The sequence below is a fragment of the Ovis aries genome, chromosome 1 (genome assembly GCF_016772045.2).
Source record: "Ovis aries strain OAR_USU_Benz2616 breed Rambouillet chromosome 1, ARS-UI_Ramb_v3.0, whole genome shotgun sequence".
Lineage (NCBI taxonomy): Eukaryota > Metazoa > Chordata > Mammalia > Artiodactyla > Bovidae > Ovis > Ovis aries.
In genome coordinates this window covers 18,374,785-18,401,440 of record NC_056054.1, presented here as the reverse complement: position 1 = coordinate 18,401,440, position 26,656 = coordinate 18,374,785, and the positions used below count along the sequence as shown (strand labels likewise).

Below are 26,656 nucleotides of genomic sequence, written 5' to 3'. Positions count from 1 at the left end.
ACCAGTAGTGTTTAAGTGTTACAATTCCACATCCAGGACAACAGCTGATACAGTCCATCTTTTCAATTTTAGCCATTCTAAAGGCTTTAGAGTAATATCTTATTGTGGTTTTATTTCCCGTTTTCTCACAGTGACTAATGATTTTGAGTATCTTTTCATGTGCTTACTTGACATCTACATACCTGTTCTGGTAAAGTATCAATTCATATAGTCTTCTCCCAGTCTATGGCTTGCCTTTACATTTTCGTGATTTTTTTTCAAAGAGCAAAATTTTTAGCTTTGATGAAGTCCAATCTATTAACTTTCTAGTGCTTTTTTCTTGCCCTAGTTCAGAAATCATTACCAAACTCAAGATTCTCTCCTATATTTTGTTCTATGAGTTTGATAGTCTTCACACTTCCATTTAGGTGTATGGCACATTTCAATTGAGATTTGTTTGTTTGCTACCATTTACAGAAAAAAAATTATTCTTTTTTTATTGAATTGCCTTAGCACCTTTATCATACATCAGTTTGTCGTATACGTGTGGGTCTATTTCTGGGCTATTTCTTGTTTCACTGATCTACTGTCCATCTTCATACTAGTACCACTCTTATCTTGACTTGACTATTGTAACTTTACAGTAAGTTTTGAAAGCAGGTAGCATAAACCCTCCAACTTTGTTATTTTTTAAAATTGTTTTTGATTATTCTAAATTCTCTGATCAGCACGGCAGTTTTGACCTGCTCCGTTTCTGACCTGGGCCGGTTCACCACGCCTTAGGCAACCTGGTGGGCCCCGCTCCTGGGAGGTCACCATATTGATGCCGAACTTTGGACACTGGATCCACAGAGCGCACTACAGCCCAGAACTCCTGAGCTCAAGCGATCTTCCAGCCTCAGCCTTCCGAGTAGCTGGGATTACAGGCACAGGTCATTTTAATTTTAGAGTCAGCTGTCAATTTCTTCCCACCCCCCGCCCCCACACCCTTCGCCTCGCCAGAAAAAAAATATACCAAGCCTTCTGAGAGTTTGATTGGGAATCCACTTTTTTTTTTTTTTTGGCCATGCTGTGCAGCCTGTGGGAGCTTAGTTCCCAGATCAGGGACTGAACCACACAGTGAGAGCGCCTACCCACTGGACCACCAGGGAACTCCCAGGAATACACTGACTCTTAACGCTGTTATGGGGAAATGTTACAACCTCACCAGAGCCATGACAGGTTCAGAGAGGTGCACTAGGCCAAAAATAATCCCTGAGTCATGCTTTCGGGGCTTCCAGGGATGGTAACTCTGGCCAATCAGAGAGATGGTAACTCTGGCCAATCAGAGGGATGATGACTGGCCAATCAGTAAATACCAGGAAACCCCTGCAGCCAATCAACCCTTGCCAACTCCCTGTCTTTGTTCTAAACTTATAAATACTGCTATAAATCTGGGCTCCGGCTCTTGTTCTACTCCACTGTGTTGGGTGTGACAGGACCCCTGGCCCGAGCTAGCAATAAAACCGCTTTATGCCTTTGCATTGCTTTGGATGTCTTATTCTCTCAGTTCTGGGGACTCGGACACTGGGTATAACAAAAGCAAACTGAAAATAATCTTGTCTTCTGATCCATGAACATAGTGTATCTCCATTTCAGTATTCCTTCATTTCTCACAGCAATATTTTGTGGTTTTCAAGGTACATAATGGCCATTCTGCTCCCTAGAGGGCCTTCTTCCTTATGCCCAATAGACCATTCTCCTATCATGAAATGTGCAGATATACAGACAGTGAATCCACCCACACCAAAACTGCATGGAACCCTATGGAAAATAACACAAATCAAATCATAATTTTTGTTCTCCCTTTTCCCCATTTCCTTTCACTTACAAAGACAACTATTCTCTTGTGTTTTATACATATATATGCTTATCTTTTTTAAGCATATGTTTTATGTACATTTACTTTTTTCATACCAACTTTATCTAGGAATAAGTTACATAAATTGCTTCACTTTAAAGAGTTTTAAATTGCTTCAAATACAATTTGAAGAGTTCTGACAGTTATATACATTCATGAAATCACCACTACAATCAAGACACAGAACATTTCTATCAAGAAACTCCCCGTGTTCTTCTGCAATCCATCACTCCCTTCATCTTTTATCCAGTTAAGGACTGACCTTCTTTTAGTTACTGATGTTTAGTTTGCATTTTATATAAATGGAAATATACAGTATGTACTCTTTTGTATCCAGTTTCTTTTGTGGTGCACCGCCTGCGCACTTAAGCGCAGGCGGCTGTGACCGGCCGGCGCACTTACCCCACGTCCGAGGTCAGGGGGGGAAGCTGAGTGTGCCAGGCTGCAATGGCGTAGGAATGGCTGAGAGGAGCTACCCTGTGTCCAAGGTCAGGGGCGACATCCGAGAGGAGCTACCCCGCACCCGAGGCCAGAGACGGCGACCGAGAGGAGCCACCCCGCGCCCGAGGCCAGGGGCAGAGGACGGGAGGAGAAACCCCACAGCCAAGGCCAGGGGCGGCGGCTAGGAGGATCAACCCCACGTCCAAGGAGCGGTGGCTACCTGGGCGCAGGAGGGCCTAGAGGAGCCATCCCACGTTGAAGGTCAGGAAGGGCGGCAGTGAGGAGACAACCCTCATCCAAGGTAAGGAGCAGTGGCTGCGACTTGCTGGAGCAGCCGTGAAGAGATATCCCACGCCCAAGGTAAGAGAAACCCAAGTAAGATGGTAGGTGTTGCAAGAGGGCATCAGAGGGCAGACACCCTGAAACCATACTCACAGAACTAGTCAATCTAATCACACTAGATTGTGATTGTCTAACTCAATGATACTAAGCCATGCCCGTGGGGTAACCCAAGACGGGCGGATCATGGTGGAGAGGTCTGACAGAATGTGGTCCACTGGAGAAGGGAATGGCAAACCACTTCAGTATTCTTGCCTTGAGAACCCCATGAACAGTATGAAAAGGCAAAATGATAGGATACTGAAAGAGAAACTCCCCAGGTCAGTAGGTGCGCAATAAGCTACTGGAGATCAGTGGAGAAATAACTCTAGAAAGAATGAAGGGATGGAGCCAAGCAAAAACAATACCCAGCTGTGGATGGGACTGGTGATAGAAGCAAGGTCCAATGCTGAAAAGAGCAATATTGCATAGGAACCTGGAATGTCAGGTCCATGAATCAAGGCAAATTGGAAGTGGTCAAACAAGAGATGGCAAGAGTGAACGTCGACATTCTAGGAATCAGCAAACTAAAACAGACTGGAATGGGTGAATTTACCTCAGATGACCATTATGTCTACTACTGTGGGCAGGAATCCCTCGGAGTAGCCATCATGGTCAACAAAAGAGTCCGAAATGCAGTACTTGGATGCAATCTCAAGAACGACAGAATGATCTCTGTTCATCTCCAAGGCAAACCATTCAATATCACGGTAATCCAAGTCTATGCCTCAAACAGTAATGCTGAAGAAGCTAAAGTTGAACAGCTCTTTGAAGACCTATAAGACCTTTTAGAACTAACACCCAAAAAAGATGTCCTTTTCATTATAGGGGACTGGAATGCAAAAGTAGGAAGTCAAGAAACACCTGGAGTAACAGGCAAACTTGGCCTTGGAATGCGGAATGAAGCAGGGCAAAGACTAATAGAGTTTTGCCAAGAAAATGCACTGGTCATAGGAAACACCCTCTTCCAACAATACAAGAGAAGACTCTACACATGGACATCACCAGATGGTCAACACCAAAATCAGATTGATTATATTCTTTGCCACCAAAGATGGAGAAGCTCTATACAGTCAACAAAAACAAGACCAGGAGGTAACTGTGGCTCAGATCATGAACTCCTTATTAACAAATTCAGATTCAAATTGAAGAAAGTAGGGAAAACTGCTAGACCCCATTCAGGTATGACCTAAATCAAATCCCTTATGATTATACAGTGGAAGTGAGAAATAGATTTAAGGGCCTAGATCTGATAGATAAGAGTGCCTGATGAACTATGGAATGAGGCTCATGACATTGTACAGGAGATAAGGATGCAGACCATCCCCATGGAAAAGAAATGCAAAAAAGTAAATTGGCTGTCTGGGGAGGCCTTACAAATAGCTGTGAGAAGAAGAGAAGTGAAAAGCAAAGGAGACAAGGAAAGATATAAACATCTGAATGCAGAGTTCCAAAGAATAGCAAGAAGAGATAAGAAAGCCTTCTTTAGTCATCAATGCAAAGAAATAGAGGAAAAGAACAGAATGGGAAAGACTAGAGATCTCTTCAAGAAAATGAGAGATACCAAGGGAACATTTCATGCAAAAATGGGCTCGATAAAGGACAGAAATGGTCTGGACCTAACAGAAGCAGAAGATATTAAGAAGACGTGGCAAGAATACACAGAGGAACTGTACAAAAAAGATCTTCACGACCCAGAAAATCACGGTGTGATCACTAATCTAGAGCCAGACATCTTGGAATGTGAAGTCAAGTGGGCCTTAGAAAGCATCACTATGAACAAAGCTAGTGGAGGTGATGGAATTCCAGTTGAGCTGTTTCAAATCCTGAAAGATGATGCTGTGAAAGTGCTGCACTCAATATCCCAGCAAATTTGGAAAACTCAGCAGTGGCCACAGGACTGGAAAAGGTCAGTTTTCATTCCCATCCCAAAGAAAGGCAATGCTAAACAATGCTCAAACTACCACACAATTGCACTCATCTCACATGCTAGTAAAGTAATGCTCAAAATTCTCCAAGCCAGGCTTCAGCAATACGTGAACCACGAACTCCCTGATATTCAAGTTGGTTTCAGAAAAGGCAGAGGAACCAGAGATCAAATTGCCAACATCTGATGGATCATGGAAAAAGCAAGAGAGTTCCAGAAAAACATCTATCTCTGCTTTATTGACTATGCCAAAGCCTTTGACTGTGTGGATCACAATAAACTGTGGAAAATTCTTCAAGAGATGGGAATCCCAGACCACCTGACCTGCCTCTTGAGAAATCTGTATGCAGGCCAGGAAGCAACAGTTAGAACTGGACATGGAACAACAGACTGGTTCCAAATAGGAAAAGGAGTACATCAAGGCTGTATATTGTCACCCTGCTTATTTAACTTCTATGTAGAGTACATCATGAGAAACGCTGGGCTGGAGGAAGCACAAGCTGGAATCAAGATTGCCGGGAGAAATATCAATAACCTCAGATATGCAGATGGCAGAAAGTGAAGAGGAGCTAAAAAGCCTCTTGATGAAAGTGAAAGAGGGGAGTGAAAAAGTTGGCTTAAAGCTCAACATTCAGAAAATGAAGATCATGGCATCCGATCCCATCACTTCATGGGAAATAGATGGGCAAACAGTGGAAACAGTGTCAGACTTTATTTTTTTGGGCTCCAAAATCACTGCAGATGGTGACTGCAGCCATGAAATTAAAAGACACTTACTCCTTGGAAGAAAAGTTATGACCAACCTAGACAGCATATTCAAAAGCAGAGACATTACTTTGCTGACTAAGGTCCATCTAGTCAAGGCTATGGTTTTTCCTGTGGTCATGTATGGATGTGAGAGTTGGACTGTGAAGAAGGCTGAGCACCGAAGAATTGATGCTTTTGAACTGTGGTGTTGGAGAAGACTCTAGAGAGTCCCTTGGACTGCAAGGAGATCCAACCAGTCCATTCTGAAGGAGATCAACCCTGGGATTTCTTTGGAAGGAATGATGCTAAAGCTGAAACTCTAGTACTTTGGCCACCTCATGTGAAGAGTTGACTCACTGGAAAAGACTCTGATGCTGGGAGGGGTTGGGGGCAGGAGGAGAAGGGGACGACAGAGGATGAGATGGCTGGATGGCATCACTGACTCGATGGACGTGAATCTGAGTGAACTCCAGGAGTTGGTGGTGGACAGGGAGGCCTGGCGTGCTGCAATTCATGGGGTCGCAAAGAGCTGGACACGACTGAGCGACTGAACTGAACTGTTGTGTGTGTGTCTAGTTTCTTTTGCTCATATGTGAGTTTGACATTCATTCATGTTGGGCAAATCAACTTTGTTCTTTTCCATTGCTGAACAGTACATCATGGTGTGGATATACCACATTTTGTCTGCCGGTAAACATCTGAGTTATTTCCAGGTTGGGAATCCTGGGACTAAAGCTGCTATGAAGATTTATGTACAAGTCTTTAAGTGGTCATACATTTTTATTTTTCTTAGGTAAAGACTCTAGAGTGAAAAAGTGTCATTTGGCAGGTGTGTGGAAACTTTTTAAGAGGCTGCCAAAGTGGTTGCACTATTTTACATTCACAACAGCAACATATGAGAATTCTAATTGTTTCATTATTATTACCAATGCTTTGTTACCATTTCTTTAAAAATCGGAGTGATTCTCACAGGTATATAGTGTTATCTCATTGTAGCTATAATTTGCATTTCCATGATGAATAACAATGTTGAGAATCTTTTCATGTGTTTATTGGCCATTCATATCTCTTCTTTTGTGAAGTGTCTCTTCAAATCTTTTGCCCTTTTTTGTTAACTTATCATTAATTTATAAGAACTGTTTATACACTTCAGATATAAATACATACAACTATTGAATATTTTATAATTGAATACTGTATTAAATTTTAGACAAATATTACATATTCTTTTCCATTCTGTGACTTGCTTCTTATTGTATCGGTGTTTTTTAAAGAACATACATTTTTAATTTTGGTAAAGTTTAATTTATTACATTTTAATTTTTTATAGCTCATGCTTTTTGTTTCTTTTTTATGCTTTTTGTATCCTAAGAAATCTTTGTATACCTGTCTTTTTAATTTATATAAGTGGTACTGTTATTCTGTTTCATTTTTGACTCAAACTATATTTTAAAATTCTACCCATGTTGTTTTATGTATATATGAACTGTTACTTCTAACAGATGCATTACCATTTCATGTATAAATACCCTGTATTTTATCTATTCACCTCACCCACAGAATAGAAAGGCATTTGTCCTTCAATCTGCTGGGTCTACAAATAATGAATCTCTCTGATAAGTTTCATGGAATCTATATAAAGGAGCAGACTTGCTGAGCTAAATGATGTACACATACTTCAGTTGATTAATTACTGCTAAACTGAGTTCCAGAATGGCTTTATCAGCCTACTTTCCCACCAGCAAAGGATACTATATTCTCACATTTCTGTCAATATTTGACATTATCCAACTTCTAAGGGGTATAAAGTGATATCTTATTTTAATTTTAATGTTTCTCAAAGCCCATGAGTTTGAAGATCTATTTATATGCTTAGTCTTATGAGTTTCTTATTCTGTAAATTCCTTGTTCCAATTCTTTGACCACTTTCTACTGCGGTTGCTGCCTTTGTCTTCTTGATTTTCAGGAGTTCCTTGTGTATTTTAGATATCAAGTCTTGCAAATTTTAAATAGTGAAAATTCCTTCTTCCAGTATAGTATCTATATGTTAACTTTGTCTGAAATGTCGTTAATGGCACAAAAATCTTTAAATTTTATTTGGACAAATTCATCATTTTTTTCTTGTTTGTTTTATGAGTTGTGGTTTTAAAGGTTTTTTTAGTCCTTCCCCTTGACATCTAAGTCACAAAGATAATCTTTCATTTTCTCCTATTAACATTTTAATTTTCCTATTCTCATGTAAATCTTTAGTTCATCTAAAGTCTACATTTTTACATGGAGTTAGGTATGGATGCAGCTTTCTTTAACTCAGTATTTCCTTTCTCCTTTGATTTATGTTGTCACTTTTATACTCTGCTGCTGCTGCTGAGTTGCTTCAGTCGTGTCCGGCTCTGCTTGACCCCATAGACAGCAGCCCACCAGGCCCCCCTCCCGTCCCTGGGATTCTCCAGGCAAGAACTGGAGCGGGTTGCCATTTCCTTCTCCAGTGCATGAAAGTGAAAAGTGAAAGTGAAGTTGCTCAGTCTCTAATAGTGTGGCTTTAAGAAGGTCTTAATATCTGGGACAGCAAGTCCCTCCTCCTCTTTACAGAGATAAACAGAGGTAGCCCGCAACTTGGGTGTAAGTAGGTATAGATTTCTGTACTGAACTGGGATTCTCTGAAGGTAAGTGGACTAGACACACACACACATACATTAAGAATCTGGTGTGAGGCTGTGCCTGAGCATCCTCCAATCTGCTGCAGCCCTCCTAACCCAGTGAAAGTGAAAGAGAAGTCGCTCAGTTGTGTCCCACTCTTTGCGACTCCATGGACTGTAGCCTACCAGGCTTCTCTGTCCCTGGGATTCTCCAGGCAAGAGTACTGGAGTGGGTTGCCATTTCCTTCTCCAGGGGATCTTCCTGACCCAGGTATTGAACCCAGGTCTCCAGCATTGCAGGCAGATGCTTCACCCTCTGAGCCACCAGGGAAGCCCTCAAATTCTGAGACAACTGTGTGTAGGAAAGAATTGAGTTACAAGAGGCCCAGCTTGGGGAATCCCCTCAGAAACTGCCTCTATTAGAAGCAGGAAGAGCTTTCATCAAACCAAAGAGGCAGAAAAACCCTGCCAACAGTCTGCAATCTAGAAGAGAGTGGGTGTAATGTGTTTAGAACATGAGATCAGCAAGGGTGGCAGAAGAGCAATAAGACGGCAGCAGAGACCTTGCATCCTTCCCATCATCGCATACACTTACTTTCACAGCAAGTAGTGATTCTCAAAGTATGATCTGTGGTCTACTGATAGGTTCTTTTGATGTCTACAGATTGATCCAAACATGCAGTCCTTTCACGGAATTTCACAGACTTTCATTTTTTTATTTATAACTAGGCATTACCTAGTTATTAGAAGGAGAAGGCGATGGCACCCCACTCCAGTACTCTTGCCTGGAAAATCCCATGGACAGAGGAGCCCCGTAGGCTGCAGTCCATGGGGTCGTGAAGAGTTGGACACGACTGAGTGACTTCTCTTTCACTTTTCACTTTCATGCATTGGAGAAGGAAATGGCAACCCACTCTAGTGTTGTTGCCTGGAGAATCCCAGGGACGGGGGAGCCTGGTGGGCTGCCGTCTATGGGGTCGCAGAGTCGGACACGACTGAAGTGACTCAGCAGCAGCAGCAGCAGCAGTTATTAGAAACTCAGAAAGTAAATAACTGAGTAGTTACAAAAACACGGTATAAGTAAAATCAAAACTAACATTTTACTGGAGTTTGCTGTGGAACTCTAAATCAGTATTCCGTTAGGGAACATGGACACCATGCAATATTCAATTGTACTACATAGCTATCAGCACTCACGCCCACATGCAGACAAAATTCCTATAATTACCTGAAATACAACCTATTATAGGCATACCTCATTTCATTGCTGTATTTTGCAGCATTGAGCTTTTTTACAAATTATAGACTAGTGGCAACCTGCATCATCAAGCAAGTCTGTGGACACCATTTTTCCACCAGTGTTTGCTTACTTCTTGGGGCCATGTCATATTTTGGCAATTCCTGCAATATTTCAAACGTTTTTCCCCCATTTTTATTGTATTTGTTATGGTGACCTGTGATGAGTGATCTCTGATGTTATCACTGTAATTGTTTGGGGTGTCACAGCGGTCATATAAGATGGGGAACTTAAAGGATAAATGTTGCCTGTATTCCGACGGCTCCACCAACGGTCCAGTCCTCCACCTCTCCCCCTCACCTCGGGCTTCCCTGAAACACAACAGCACTGAAACTAGGCCAAGTATAATAATAATACACAATGGCCTCTAAGGGTTCAAGCAAAAAGAAGAGTTGCACGTCTCTCCATTTAAATCAAAAGCCAGAAATGATTAAGCTTAGTAAGGAAGGCATATCAAAAGCCAAGACAGGCCAAAAGCTTCGCCTCTTTCACTCAACAGCCAAGTTATGGATGCAAAGAAAAAGTTCTTGAAGGAAATTTAAAATGCGAATCCACTGAACACAGAATAATAAGAACACAAAACAGTCTGACTACTGACACAGAGAAAGTTGTTTAGTGGTCCGGATAGAAGATCAAACCAGTCGCGTTATCTTTAGCAAAAACCTAATCCAGAGCAAAGCACTAAATCTCTTCAAAAGTTCCATCCCCAGAACTTTTTCATCTTTCCCAGGTGAAACTCTGTACCCATTAAACACTGAATCTCCATCCCCCTCCTTTCTCCAGGTCCTGGCAACTGCCATTCTCTCTCCTATCTCTATGAGTTTGACTACCCTAGGAACCTCAAGTAATAGAATCATACAACAGTGGTCCTTTAGGGACTGCGATATTAAATTTAGCACCATGAATATAAAGTTCATCCATATAGTGTGTGTCAAAATTCCTTTCCAAGGTGAAATAATATTCTGTTGTATGTATATACCACATTTTGTTCATCTGTTCATCCACTGATGAACACTGGGTTGCTTCTATCTTTTGAAAACTGTGAATACTTTTGCTATGAACACATATATACAAATATCTGTTCAAGTCTCTGCTTTCACTTCTTTTTGGTATATACCCAGAAGTAAAAATGCAGGACCATACAGTAATTTAAAATTTTTTCATAAATCATACCATTTTCCACAACAGGTGCACTTAGGAATGCACATAAGAATGCATTTTATATTCCCACCAGCAATGCAACAACGGTTCCAATTTCTCCACATCACTGCCAATATGTGTTATTTTATTTCTTGATAACCATCCTAATAAGTGTGAAACAATATTTCACTGTAGTTTTGGTGTGCATTTCCCTCAACATTCAGAAAACGAAGATCATGGTATCTGGTCCCATCACTTCATGGGAAATAGATGGGGAAACAGTGGAAACAGTGTCAGACTTTATTTTTTAGGGCTCCAAAATCACTGCAGCCATGAAATTAAAAGATACTTACTCCTTGGAAGAAAAGTTATGACCAACCTAGATAGTATATTCAAAAGCAGAGACATTCCTTTGCCAACAAAGGTCTGTCTAGTCAAGGCTATGGTTTTTCCTGTGGTCATGTATGGATGTGAGAGTTGGACTGTGAAGAAAGCTGAGCACCGAAGAATTGATGTGTTTGAACTATGGTGCTGGAGAAGACTCTGCAAGGAGATCCAAGCAGTCCATCCTAAATGAGATCAGTCCTGGGTGTTCTTTGGAAGGAATGATGCTAAAGCTTAAACTCCAATACTTTGCCCACCTCATGTGAAGAGTTGACTCATTGGAAAAGACTCTGATGCTGGGAGGGATTGGGGGCAGGAGGAGAAGGGGACGACACAGGATGAGATGGCTGGATGGCATCACCGACTCGATGGACGTAAATCTGAGTGAACTCCAGGAGTTGGTGATGGACAGGGAGGCCTGGCGTGCTGCGATTCATGGGGTCGCAAAGAGTCGAACACGACTGAGCAACTGAACTGAACTGAACTGAATGATTAATGTTGAGTATGTTTTCATAGGTTTATTGGTCATTTAGGTGTATCTGCTTTGGAGAAGGGTCTATGCAAGTCCTTTGCCAATTTCTGAATCGGGTTATTTTTTAATTAATTAATTAATGTGTCTCTGCTGGGTCTTAGTTGTGGCAATGTGAACTCTTAATAGAGTCATGAAGGGTCTAGTTCCCTGACCAGTGATCAAACCCAGGCCCCCTGCACTGGGAGCAGAGAGTCTGAACCACTGGGCCACCAGGGAAGCCCCTGAATCATGAGTTGCAGGCATTTTCTACATATCCTGGATATCAATCTGTTACCAGATACATGATTTGCAAATATTCTCTCCCTTTTCCATTGGTTGCCTTTTCATGCTGTTGACACTGTCCCTTAAAGCAAAAAAGCTTCAATTTGAAATGCAGTTTGTTTTTCTTTTGTTGTCTGTGCCTTTGGTATCTCCATGACTATTCTTGTTAGGAATTTATCAATTTTCTTAATTTTATCAAATAAGAAATATTGGTTTTCTTAAGTTTCCCAATTATTTGTTCTGTTTCATTGATTTCTGTTCATATCTGTATCATTTATTTTCTTCTGCTTGCTCTGGATTAAATCCACCCTTCTTCTTTTAGTCTTTTAAGGTAGAAATGGAGATGACTGTTTTTAAGACTTTATTTTCTAATGTAGTCATTTAAAGTTAAAAGTTTTCCTCTAAACATTGTTCTTGCTATACCCAACAAATTTTAATATATAGAATTTCATAATCAGTCACTTTAAAATATTTTCTGTTTTCTCTTTTGGTTTCATCTTTAATCTACGAATTACCTAAGAGCTTGTTTAACATGCAAATATTTGAGGAGTCAACAACCTTTTTCTGTAAAGGCCAGAAAATAAATATTCTGACTTTGCAGGCCAGATAGTCTCTGTCACAACTATTCAATGTATGGAGAAAACGGAACCCATCTAGACTGTTGGTGGGATTGTAAACTGGTACATCCACTGTGGAATACAGTATGAAGTTTCCTTAGAAGACCAAAAATAGAGTTATCATATGATTTTTAAATTCCACTCTTGGGCATATATCCAGATACAACCATAATTTGAAAACACACATGCACCCCAATGTTCACAGCAACACTATTTACAATGGCTGAGACATGGAAGCAACCTAAATGTCCATCAGCATATGAATGGATAAAGATGATGTGGTATATTTATACAGTAGAATATTACTTAGCCATGAAAATGAATGAAATGGTGCCATTTGCAGCAACATGGATGGACCTAGAGATTACTGTACTAAATGAAGAAAGCCAAAGACAAATATATATTGCTTATATGTGGAAACTGTAAAAAAAAAATGACAACATGAACTTATATGCAAAATAGAAACAGACTCACAGACACAGAAAACAAACTTAATAGTTACCAAAGGAGAAAGGGTAAGGGATAAACTAGGAGTTTGGGATTAACATATGTACACTACAGTATATAGCACAGATAAACAACAAGGCCTACTGTATAGCATAGGGAACTATATTTAACATTTTGTAATAACCTATAAGAAAAAAATCTGAAACTATATATGTATGTATGCATAACTGAATTACTTCACTGTTTTACACCTGAAACAAACACAACATTGTAAATCCACTATACTTCAATAAAAATGAATTTTAAAATGTTGCCATTATAGCACAAAAGTAGCAACTGACAATATGTAAATGAATTTATATACATACAGTTGTGTTCTGATAAAATTTTACAGAAACAGGCAGCCAGCTGGATTTGGCCTGCAAGTTTTAATTTGCCTGTACCTGTAATTACTGTCTTACTGATTTCTAATTTGCTTCCATCACAATCACAGAATATCCTAAGATTTCAATCTTTTAAAATGTATTGAGACTTATTTTATGGCCTAGTATCAGCCTCAATGAACATGCTGCTTACACTTGAAAAGAATGCATATTCTGCCATTATTGGGTAAAGTGTTCTATAAATCTCAATCAGGAAGAAGTAGTTGATAGTGCTGCTGAGATCTTCTATAGCCTTACAGATTTTCTGACTTGTCTTACTGATTACTGAGTGGGTGTTAACATATCTGAACACGAGTGTGGATTCGTCCTTTTCTCCCCTTAGTCTGTTGGTTGTTGTGCAGTCACTCGTGTGACCCACTCTCTGCAACCCTGTAGACCGCAGCATGCCAGGCTCCCCTGCCCCTCACCATCTCCCAGGGTTTTACCCAAACTCATGTCCGTTGAGTCGGTGATGCCATCCAACCATCTCATCCTCTGTGACCCCCTTCTCCTCCTGCCTTCAATCTTTCCCAGGATCAGAGGCTTCCAGTGAGTCTGCTCTTCGCACCAGGTGGCCAAAGTATTGGAGCTTCACCTTCAGCATCAGTCCTTCCAATGAACATTCAGAGTTGGTTTCCTTTAGGATTGACTGGTTTGATCTCCTTTCTGCCCAAGGGACTCTCGAGTCTTCTCCAGCACCACAGTCTCAGGGCCTCATTCTTCCGTGCTCAGTGTTTTTTACAGTCCACCTCTCACATCCATACACGACTACTGGGAAAATCATAGCTTTCACTGTACGGACCTTTCTTAGCAAAGTAATGTCTCTGCTTTTTAATATGCTGTCTACGTCTGTCACTGCCTTTCTTACTTGTTTCTTTTTAGTTATTTAGTCTTATTAGCTTCTGCTTAACGAGCTGTGACACTTTGTTATTAGGTGCACATACACATTTATATATGTATTTATCTTCCTGGTGAATTTCTCCTTTTATCATTAAGTAATGAACCTCTCTCATCTGTCTTGAAGTATAATTTGCTGAAATTAATATAGCTGTACCAAATGCTTATTGTTTATATATTTTCCATCCTTTTACTTTGAACCCATCTGTGTCTTTAAATTTAATACATATGTCTCATATTAGGACACAGTTAGATTCTGCTTCATTAACCATTCTGATGGTTTCTGCCTTTAACTGGAGTTTTAATCTGTTCATATTTAAATGTAATTATTTATATAGTAAGGATGAAGTCAACTGTCTTACAATTTGTTTTCCATTTCTCCCTTCTGTTTTTTTCTTCTTATATTTCTCTTTTCTAGGATTAACTGAAATTTTATAGTGTTCTATTTTATTTCTTCTATTGATTCCTTAGATAAAAACTTCTTTTTGTTATTTTTTTTTACTAGTTATTCTACTAGGCAATAAGTAGAACATTGATAGGAACCATACCTTTCACTTATCAAAGTCATTATAATACCTTTCTACATATGACATTTTATATTTACTCTACTCCTTATTGCCAAATTCAGACTTAAATTGAAGAAAGTAGGGAAAACCGCTAGACCATTCAGGTATGACCTAAATCAAATCCCTTATGATTATACAGTGGAAGTGAGAAATAGATTTAAGGGTCTAGATCTGATAGATAGAGTGCCTGATGAACTATGGATGGAGGTTCGAGACACTGTACAGGACACAGGGATCAAGACCATCCTCATGGAAAAGAAATGCAAAAAAGCAAAATGGCTGTCTGGGGAGGCCTTACAAATAGCTGTGAGAAGAAGAGAGGTGAAAAGCAAAGGAGAAAAGGAAAGATATAAGCATCTGAATGCAGAGTTCCAAAGAATAGCAAGAAGAGATAAAAAAGCCTTCTTCAGCAATCAATGCAAAGAAATAAAGGAAAACAACAGAATGGGAAAGACTAGAGATCTCTTCAAGAAAATTAGAGATACCAAGGGAACATTTCATGCAAAGATGGGCTCGATAAAGGACAGAAATGGTCTGGACCTAACAGAAGCAGAAGATATTAAGAAGAGGTGGCAAGAATACACAAAAGAACTGTACAAAAAAGATCTTCACGACCCAGATAATCATGATGATGTGATCACTAATCTAGAGCCAGACATCTTGGAATGTGAAGTCAAGTGGGCCTTAGAAAGCATCACTATGAACAAAGCTAGTGGAGGTGATGGAATTCCAGTTGAGCTGTTTCAAGTCCTGAAAGATGATGCTGTGAAAGTGCTGCACTCAATATCCCAGCAAATATGGGAAACTCAGCAGTGGCCACAGGACTGGAAAACGTCAGTTTTCATTCCAATTCCAAAGAAAGGCAATGCCAAAGAATGCTCAAACTACCGCACAATTGCACTCATCTCACATGCTAGTAAAGTAATGCTCAAAATTCTCCAAGCCAGGCTTCAGCAATACGTGGACCGCGAACTCCCTGATGTTCAAGCTGGTTTTAAAAAAGGCAGAGGAACCAGATATCAAATTGCCAACATCTGATGGATCATGGAAAAAGCAAGAGAGTTCCAGAAAAACATCTATTTCTGCTTTATTGACTATGCCAAAGTCTTTGACTGTGTGGATCACAATAAACTGTGGAAAATTCTGAAAGAAATGGGAATCCCAGACCACCTAACCTGCCTCTTGAGAAATCTGTATGCAGGCCAGGAAGCAACAGATAGAACTGGACATGGAACAACAGACTGGTTCCAAATAGGAAAAGGAGTACATCAAGGCTGTATACTGTCACCCTGCTTATTTAACTTCTATGCAGAGTACATCATGAGAAACGCTGGGCTGGAAGAAACACAAGCTGGAATCAAGATTGCCAGAAGAAATATCAATAACCTCAGATATGCAGATGATACCACCCTTATGGCAGAAAGTGAAGAGGAACTAAAAAGCCTCTTGATGAAAGTGAAAGAGAAGAGTGAAAAAGTTGGCTTAAAGCTCAACATTCAGAAAACGAAGATCATGGCATCTGGTCCCATCACTTCATGGGAAATAGATGAGGAAACAGTGGAAACTGTGTCAGACTTTATTTTTTGGGGCTCTAAGATCACTGCAGATGGTGACTGCAGCCATGAAATTAAAAGATGCTGACTCCTTGGAAGAAAAGTTATGACCAACCTAGATAGCATATTCAAAAGCAGAGACATTCCTTTGCCAACAAAGGTCCGTCTAGTCAAGGCTATGGTTTTTCCTGTGGTCATGTATGGATGTGAGAATTGGACTGTGAAGAAGGCTGAGCGCCAAAGAATTGATGGTTTTGAACTGGGGTGTTGGAGAAGACTCTAGAGTCCCTTGGACTGCAAGGAGATCCAACCAGTCCATTCTGAAGGAGATTGACCCTGGGATTTCTTTGGAAGGAATGAGGCTAAAGCTGAAACTCCAGTACTTTGGCCACCTCATGCGAAGAGCTGACTCATTGGAAAAGACTCTGATGCTGGGAGGAATTGGGGGCAGGAGGAGAAGGGGACGACTGAGGATGAGATGGCTGGATGGCATCACCGACTCGATGGACGTGAGTCTGAGTGAACTCCGGGAGTTGGTGATGGACAGGGAGGCCTGGCGTGCTGAGATTCATGGGGTCGCAAAGAGTCGGACCCGACTGAGCGACTGAACTGAACTACCCTTTACTTACTTGATACACAACATTCCTATTTCCCATTTCTTGTTTTGCACAAATGTAATAATCTTACAACAGCAAAATTCCATTCACTACCCCCCCACTCTTTATGCAAGTGTTGTCCTATCTTTTTATTTCTACACATGTTCTCAGCCTCACTTTACAGGCTCTTTATCTTTGCTTTAAGTAATTAGTTGTCTTTAAAGCAAGTTATGAGAAGAGGAAAAAAAATCTCTCATATTTCCCATTGTTTATCATTTCCAGTGATCTTCATTTTTTCCTGTGGATCCAAATTTCCATTTGGTATCACTTCCCACTGGCCTGAAGGATATCCTTTAGGATTCTTTTGTTATACAGTTCTGCTAGCAACAAATTCTCTTAACTAGTCTCCATTTGAAAATGTCTTTATTTCATCCTCAGTTTTGCAGGATATTTTCCATAGATAAAGAATTCTGGGATGACAAGTTCTTGGTATTTTCTTTCAACATTTAAGGATCTTTCATTGTGTTCTTTTTGTTTATGGTGAAAAGTCAGTGGAATTTCTTACCCCCATACAGAATGTTTCCTTTTCTCTTTCACGGTTTTCATTTTTAAATTTCACAAGTTTGTGATGTATCTAGGTTTCCTCTCTCCCCCGATATTTATCCTTATTACAGTTTGCTGAGCTTCCTAGATCTATCAGTTAATTTGTTTCCACCAAATTCAGAAAGTTTTCAGCCATTATTTCTTCAAACTATTTTTCTGCCCAATTCTCATATATATTAAAAAATTTTTATATTGTCCCACAGGTCCCTGGGGTTCTATTCATTTTTCTTCAATATATTTTTTTTTCTTTCTATGGCTCAGATTGGATAATTTCTATTACACCCTCTTCAAGTTCATTGACTTCCTCTGTTTTATCCAGTCTAGTATTAAATGAAAAATTCATTTCTGTTCCTATACTGTTCAGATATCGACTATGCATTTGGTTCTTTTTTATAGCATCTATTTATCTGCTAGGACTACTTACTGTTCACTGTACTTCTTTTCATTCTTCAGATTATCAGTAATAGCTACTTTATCACCAAGTCCAAAATCTGAGCCAACTTACCCACAGACTTGGAGTTTTTCCTTGAATGTGTATTGCATTTTCCTGTTTATATGTCTAATAACTTACTGAACACTGGACACTATAGATATTACATGTAGAAACTATTATTATCTTTCTCTGAAGAGCACTGATTTGTGCTTTAAGAGGCAGTCCAGGGGGCTTCCCTGGTGCTCCAGTGGTTAAGAATCTGCCTGTCAGTGCAGGGGACACAGGTTCAATCCCTGGTCCGGTTAGATCCCATATGCTTCAGGGCAACTAAGCCCGTGTGCCACAACTACTGAGCCCGTGCTCTGGAGTCTCTGAGCCACAACTACCGAAGCCCAACTACCTAGAGTCTGTGCTCCACAACGAGAGGCCACCACAGTGAGAAGCTCACACAACACAACGAAGAGCAGCCCCCACTCACCAAAGAGAAAGCCCTCACACAGCAACAGCCAAAAACAAATGCATGAATAAAGCTTAAAGAAAAACAAGAACGGAGGCAGTTCAGGGACTTCCCTGGCGGTCCAGAGGTTAAGACTCTGCACTGCCATTGCCGGGAGCACAAGTTCAATCCCTAGCTGGGGAAATAAGATCCCACATGCCATGCAGTACAGCACCCCCACCTCAAAAAGAGTAGTAGTTCAATTACTGCCTGATCACCTTGAACTTATGTAGCCACAATTTAATGCCAAGTTTAGCATGGATCTGAGGAAAGCCCATGGTGTTTCACACTTCTCTAACTTAATGGGACTCATCCACTCAAGACTTAGCAATAAGCATTTAAGGTTCCTCCATATCATCTCATGCCTTTGGTAGTTCATTTCTTGTTAGCACTTAATCATATTCCATTGTCTGGATGTACTACAGTTTAGTTATCCATTCAACTATTGAAGGACATCTAGGTTGCTTCCAAGTTTGCTTATGAATAAAACATCATAAACATACAGCTATAGGTTCTGGATACAATATTCATATGGATAAATACCAAGGAATGTGATTGCTGGAGCATGGAGTATGTTTTGTTTCATAAGAAACTGTTAAACTATTTTCTAAAGTAGCTGTACCATTTTAACTTTCCACCTGCAATGAATGAGTTCTCATTGTTCCACAACCTTGCCAGCATTTGGTATTATCAGTGTTCCAGATTTTGGCCATTCTAATAGGTATGTAGCGGTATCTCATTGTTAATTTGCATTTCCCTGATGAGACATGATGCAGAGCATTTTTTCATGTTTATTTTCCATCTGTATACATTTTTTTCTTGAGGTCTTTGGCTAATTTTTAAACAGGGTTACCTGTACCTATGTTCTCACTGTTGAGTTTTAAGAGTTCATATATTTTGAATAAAATCCTTTATCAGATGTGTCCTTTACAAATATTTTATTCCAAACTGTAAATTATTTTTTCATTCTCTTTACAGAGCAGAAGCTTTTAATTTTAATGAAATCCAGTTTTTTACTGCTTTCTTTCATGAATTGTGCCTTTCATGTTGTATCTAAAAGTGAAGTGAAAGTGAAGTCGCTCAGTAGTGTCCAACTCTTTGCAACCCCATGGACTATAGCCTACCAGGCTCCTCCCTCTGTGGGATTCTCCAGGCAAGAGTACTGGAGTGGGTTGCATTTTCCTTCTCCAGGGGATCTTCCCCACCCAGGGATCAAACCCTGGTCTCCCACATTCCAGGCAGATGCTTTAACCTCTAAGCCATCAGGGTATCTTAAAAAGTCATCACCAATCCAAGGTCATGTAGGTTTTCTCCTCTACCTTCCAAAAATTTTAAAGTTTTACATTTTACATTTAGATCTGTGATCCATTTTGAGTTAATTTTTGTGAAAGATATAATGTCTATCTAGATTTTTTTTTCTTGGTATATGGATGTCCAGTTGTTCCACACCACTTTGTTAAAACAACTATCTTTTCTCCATTATATTGCTTTTGCTCCTTTATCAATTGACTACATGTGGGTCTATTTCTGGGCTCCCTATCAATGTTCCACTGCTCTATTTGTCTAGTCTTCTGCCAATACTACACTATCTTGATCACTGTAACTTTATAATAAGTCTTAAAGTCAGGTCACATGCTAGTAAAGTAATGCTTAAAATTCTCCAAGCCAGGCTTTAGTAATACATGAACCGTGAACTTCCAGATGTTCAAGCTGGTTTTAGAAAATACAGAGGAACCAGAGATCAAATTGCCAACATCCGCTGGATCATCAAAAAAGCAGGAGTTCCAGAAAAACATCTCTTTATTGACTATGCCAAAGCCTTTGACTATGTGGATCACAATAAACTCTGGAAAATTCTTAAAGAGATGGGAATACCAGGCCACCTGGCCTGCCTCCTGAGAAATCTGTACGCAGGTCAAGAAGCAACAGTTAGAACTGGACATGGAACAACAGACTGGTTCCAAATAGGAAAAGGAGTACATCAAGGCTGTATATTGTCACCCTACTTATTTAACTTATATGCAGAGTACATCATGAGAAACTCTGGGATGGAGGAAGCACAAGCTGGAATCAAGATTGCTGGGAGAAATATCAATAACCTCAGATATGCAGATGACACCACCCTTATGGCAAAGAGTGAAGAAGAAATAAGGAGCCTCTTGATGAAAGTGAAAGAGGAGAGTGAAAAAGTTGGCTTAAAGGTCAACATTCAGAAAACAAAGATCATGGCATCTGGTCCCATCACTTCATGCCAAATAGATGGGGAAACAGAAACAGTGGCTGACTTTATTCTCCTGGGCTCCAAAATCACTGCAGATGGTGATTGCAACCATGAAATTAAAAGACGCTTGCTTACTCCTTGGAAGGAAAGTTATGACCAACCTAGACAGCATATTCAAAAGCAGAGACATTACTTTGCCAACAAAGGTCCATCTAGTTAAGGCTACGGTTTTTCCAGTGGTCATGTATGGATGTGAGAGTTGGACTATAAAGAAAGCTGAGCACTGAAGAACTGATGCTTTTCAAGTGTGGTGTTGGAGAAGACTCTTGAGAGTCCCTTGGACTGCAAGGAGATCCAACTAGTCCATCCTAAAGGAGATCAGTCCTGGGTGTTCATTGGAAGGACTGATGGTGAAGCTGAAACTCCGATACTTTGGCCACCTGATGCGAAGAGCTGACTCATTTGAAAAGATGCTGGAAAAAATTGAGGAGGAGAAGGGGATGACAGAGGATAAGATGGTTGGATGGCATCACTGACTCAACGGACATGAGTTTGAGTAAACTCTGGGAGTTGGTGATGGACAGGGAGGCCTGGCATGCTGCAGTTCATGGGGTCACAAGGAGTCAGACACAACTGAGCGACTGAACTGAACTGAACTGAAGGTGGAAACTTAGATAATTGATTTTAGATCTTTCTTCTTTTCTAATATATGTTTCAACACTATAAATTTCCCTCTGATCTTGCTACATCCCATATTTTTTTTATCAGTTTGGCTATCATTTCATTCAGTTAAAAATATTTTTTAAATCTCATATATTTCTTTTTTGACCCATGTTGTACTTAGAAGTATACAGTTTAATCTTCATGTATTTGGGGATTTTCTAGTTATCTTTCTTTCACTGATTTCTAGTTTAATTCTTTTGTGGTCTGAAATAACACATTGTATGATTTCTATTCTTATAAATTTGTTAAGATGTTTATGGAAAAAGAATGAGATACTGTCATTTGTAGTAAAATGATGGACCTAGGATTATCACACTAAGTGAAGTAAGTCAAGAGAAAGACAAATAGCATATGATATCACTTATTTGTAGAATCTAAAATATCATACACATGAACTTATTGACAAAACAGAAACAGGCTCACAGATGTAGAAAACACTTTTGGTTACCAAAGTTAAAAGATGAGGGGATAAATTAAGAGACTGGGATTAACATATATACACTACCATACATAAAGCAGATAAATAGTAAGGCCCTGCTGTGAGCACAGGGGACTCTACTCAATGATCTGCAATAACCTAAATGGAAAAAGACTCTAAAAAAGAATATATACATGTATAACTGATTCACTTTGCTCTATACCTGAAACTAACATAACACTGTTAATCCACTATATCCAAGAATAAACAAAAAAAGTATATGATACAAATGAACTTACCAACAAAACAGAAACAGACCCACAGACATGGAAAGCAAACTTATGGTTACCAAAAGGGAAAAGGGGGAGAGGGGTTAAATTAGGAGCTCGACATTAGCAGATACAAACTATCATACATAAAATAAACAATAAGGTCCTCCCTATATAGCATAGGGAACTATATTCAATATTATGGAATAAAATATAATGGAATATATATGTATATGTGTGTTTGTGTACATATATATGTATATAAATTGAATCATTTTGCTACATGTTAGAAATGAACCTAACATTGCCAAATTAGCTATACTTGAAGGGGAAAAAAAAAGATGTGTTTTATGGCCCAGAACATGGTCTATCTTGAATGTTGCATGTGAACTTGAGAAGAAATGCATATCCTGTTGTTGCCAGGTGAAGCAGTCTATAGGCATCAATTATAGCCAATTGATTGATGGTGTGATTGGATTCAATTAGGTTCTTACAGATTTCCTGCCTGCTGGATCTGTTCATTTCTGACAAAGTGGTGTTGGAGTCTCCAGCTATGATAGTATTCAGCTACTTCTCTTTGCAATTTTACTAATTTTTGCCTCACGCTTTGAGACTCTATTGTTAGGCGCATACACATTGAGAATTTTTATGCCTTCTTAGAGAACCAACCCCTTTATCATTATGCAGTGCCTTCTTTATCAGTGATAACTTTCCTTGCTTTGAAGCCTGCTTTGTCTGAAATTAACACATCTACTCCTACTTGTTTTGACTAGTGTTACCACCGTATATTTTTCTCCATTTACTTTTAATTTATATGTGTCTTTATAATTAAAATGGGTTTCTTGCAGACAACAGACAGTTGAGTCTTGTTTGGTCCAATCTCTGTCTTGTAATTGGTGCATTTAGACCACTGATATTCAAAGTGACTACCAATATATTTGAAGTAATACCATATTCATTACAGTGTTCTATTTGTTGCCCTCATTTTTTGTTCTTATTTTTATCTTCTACTCTTTTTATGCTTTTTATGGTTTTAATCGAGCAATTTATGATTCTATTTTCTTTCCTTTTTTAGTATATAGGTTCTACTTTTTAAACTTTTTTTCAGTGGTTCTCTCCAGACATGGTGGCAATGGTCTGCCCTGCGTGCTCTTCTCTCTTACAGAGCCAAGAAGAGTTGAATTTTCAGTCCGTCAGTGTTTCACTTGTTGTTAGTCAGACTGGCAACTTCCAAGCCCCTTAACATGCAGAACAGGAAACCTCACGATAGAGAACTTTTAAAAACACTTTGATAACTAGGACCAATCTCACACAGGAAACCTTTAGATTAAGCCCTTGACCCAAGCCCTGGCAATCTGACTAAGCACTGGCCACATGCAACTCTAAACTGCTCAAGAAAGAACATTGTGCATCTTCCTATTAATACAACATGCCTCGGGATTAATTCTTAAAATTTCCTGGCAGGAAGGAATTCCATGCTCTAACATGGCATTTCACACAGAGCTCTCTTTCAGAATACGACACATTACAGTAGTTGATTTATTTCTTTCTCATGTTATAGGCTGAGAGCATAAAGCCTACTTTCATCTTATATGCAGTTTACATAGAACAGTTTGGACCATAATAAGAACATACTGCTTACTGAATAAATCAGTTGATAATAAAAACACTCTTGACTCCCCTTCTTTCCCCCAATGTGACGGAATCCTAATATGTAATCTTGATTAAGTCATAAATGAATAAAAATTAAGGAAAATAATGCCAAAGACATTTATTTTTCAAGCTTGGTTGTGCCCTCTAAGCTCCACAGATGAGAGACATACAAACTCTTGATCACTGAGCCTCTTTGAAGCCTCAGTTTCTACATCTGTAAAAGAGGATAATAATCATCAATGTAAACTATGAGGTTATGAATATAAAGCTCTTCATTACAATACATACAGCAGACACTCAACAAATTATTACTTTCATTTCATTATTATTAGCAGCAGCATCAGTACTGTCAAACCATCACTTACAATTCAGTACACAGAGGCCATTTGCTTTAGAAACTCCTTCAGCGTGACCTTGTTGACCGAGTAAAGGTTACAAGGTAAAAGATAACCCCTGAGTTGGTAAGACATTAGGGTTGATCACATTACTCCATCCTCTGATATTACAGCACAGAAACAACATGCTATAGTAAGGAGGTCTAAAAAACCCATTCGAAGTCAAACATCTGAAAGGCGTGAGAGTCAGAGTAACAGAAAAGATGTGGAGAGTGGGTAGTCAATAACTAACTCAAAGCAGATAACTGTTAGCAAACTATGGAACCTACAGCGCAAGAACAGCAACTGTCACTTCCAACCTAATAAACCCCTGTTGCCTGGAGGACTTTCCTTCTCTTCTCCTTCTTTTCCTCCCCCTTTCTTTCTTCACCTCTATCCTGACGCTCTATGATTTCTTCTCTGAGTCTCTCTGTTCTTTCTTTTTACCAACTGAAATACAGAATTAATTAATACTCTTAGTATTTATTATACTTTTCAGTAAAATAATGAAAATACGTTTTAAAGAAAGAAAATCAGGACTCAATTCCAGTTCTAATAATTAGCTATGTAACTTGGGTAAATTAAACCAAACACTTTAGTTTGCCCAAATGGAAAATAGAGATAATAATAGCCTCTTCACATGGTTATAGTAAGAAGTAAATTAAATCTGTAAATTATCTAGCCTAAAACCTGACACACAGTAGGTCTTCCATAAAGTTAATGTCCTTCTCAATTTTCTCTAGAAAAAAATCATCTAATCCTTAGTTATGTCTTCCACAGTACCCCTTAACAGAGAAGGAAAGCCTCCCATTCCTTGTACATATTCCCATCATTTTTATGAATACAAATGAACCCAACCATTAACAGACATGGACAATGCCGCTAAGTACAGAATTTTACACTGCACTGATATAAACTCTCCCTATTCTGGGTCCTCTCCTTGATCTTAAAGATAAGTTGGAACAGAAAAATTTGAATAGAAACACAAAGTAAGTAATGATAATTATAAACTATTCATTTAAGAGGCATTTAAACATTACTCATAAAGCAATAATATGCAAAGTATAACACTATGCTTTTAAAACTGACTTAAAGCTGCTTCAATACTTTGGACCATGTGAGAAAATTATGAACAACCTCACAGGAATAGTTCCCACGTTAAGGAGTCAATACAATAGCAGGCCCATTGCCAGCTGCCTCTTCCAACTCATTCTAGCTCAGTTAACCTCCTAGCTAGAGACTGACTACTCTCAAGTGAATTCCACACTGGTATCCAATAAGCATTTGTAAAAATAAAACTATTCTAGAGAAAAGACATTAGGAAACAGAGCAGACTCCCCAAACTTTACTGCACCCAGTTCAGACAGCCATTAGACAAAAGAACCAAAAGGAAAACCACGTGTGGCCGCCATGTGGCACTTGAAAGGCAGCCAAGAAGACACTGTTCAGAGGCTGGTGCAGCTCAGTGCAGCTCTGCAGCTGCAAACCCCAAACCAAATGCAGGCAACACTCAGTGAACCAGAAGCAAGTTGGTGTTGGGGGAGGGGGGTCAGAAAGCCATACAGAAAGAAGTCTAACACATGAAATGACTGCAACTGGGAGAAAGGGATTAGGAGTTACTGGGTAGGGGAAAAAAGCCATTATTCTATCCAGGTACAAGTTCAGTACCAACAAGGGCTAAAATGACGAAGTAGACAAAAGTTCTTTAGGTAAAATAAAACAACGAGAGTGTTAAATTAAAAACTGAAAATCCAAGGAAAGGGTAAAGATGCGTGCTTTAAGGGCATTAGAAAACCAACTTCAACAGCAAGCCCCAAGATAATAATAACTGGCAGATGGGAGAGGTGGTACAGAATAATAATTTGCAAAGAACAACATTGGAGGACCAGAAGTACTGGTATGGTTTGGAATTTTATTGAAGATAAAACAGCACATTTTCCTTAAGTTCATAAAAAGATCTGCCATGGCATGCAGTTTTTATAAAACATCAAGGTTCTCACCCTAGAGCAACAAAAGTGGTAGCTGGTTTCTGAGCCTAAGTTCCAGGAACGCTCAGTTTATTCTCAGTGCTCATCTCTGAAGACTCTGAGCGCACTGCAGCCACAGGAAAGCCCCATAACTGATCCACAGCAGGCTTTTTCTGAGGGTAGGCTAGAATGTGGCATACTTACTGGAGTCCTCCCACTGGAGTAAATGTAGCTTCCATGCAGAATAATACAAAAATCCCAGTACCAGAAAAAGGCAGAGGGCTAGCAGCAGATTGCGTACAAATATCAAGAGTCCCATCTTCACATGATCTACAATTTTCTACATGACCTAGGAAAAAAAACAACAACAACAAATTTAGGTCTTAACTGATCAAGCAATCATCTTACTGATATACTCTACCTTAAAATAAGTATTTATAGGACAATTTCCGAATGAAGAACCACCTGGAATTATCACTGATTGATGACGTGGCATCCTCTGACCTGCTCAAGCCTGGCTCAAAGGACAGCTTCACCATCACTCAGCATCCAAGCCAGCTGTCACCCTCGTGTCTCTCCTCTCGCTCACTCCTGACACCAAATCAGTGACCAAACTGGCAATTCCAACCTTGCAAGTAAATCTCAAATCATACCTGCTTCCCACCATCACTCCCCTAGGCCCTGACACCACCATATTCCCACAACACAAGTTTCCCTGCCTCCAAATCTGCATCTCCCAAATCCACTTTCCACACAGCACAAAGGGCAGTCTATGAATA

The 26,656-nt window shown here is 39.5% G+C and overlaps 1 protein-coding gene across 7 annotated transcripts in view; it reads right to left on the bottom strand.

The window, feature by feature from the left end:
- ST3GAL3 (ST3 beta-galactoside alpha-2,3-sialyltransferase 3) overlaps positions 1–26,656 on the bottom strand; it is a 224,543-nt gene that overhangs the window by 171,436 nt on the left and 26,451 nt on the right. For 4 of the 7 annotated variants that reach the window (XM_015091928.3, XM_027968878.2, XM_042247079.2 and 1 more), the window contains exon 2: positions 26,082–26,226. In XM_015091928.3, coding sequence (XP_014947414.1) covers positions 26,082–26,196 — 115 coding nt within the window. In that variant the 5' untranslated portion in view covers positions 26,197–26,226. Of the gene's footprint in view, positions 1–26,081; positions 26,228–26,342; position 26,656 lie in introns of those variants that run through there. The other 3 variants (XM_042247096.2, XM_060401497.1, XM_042247078.1) reach the window with 2 other exon arrangements.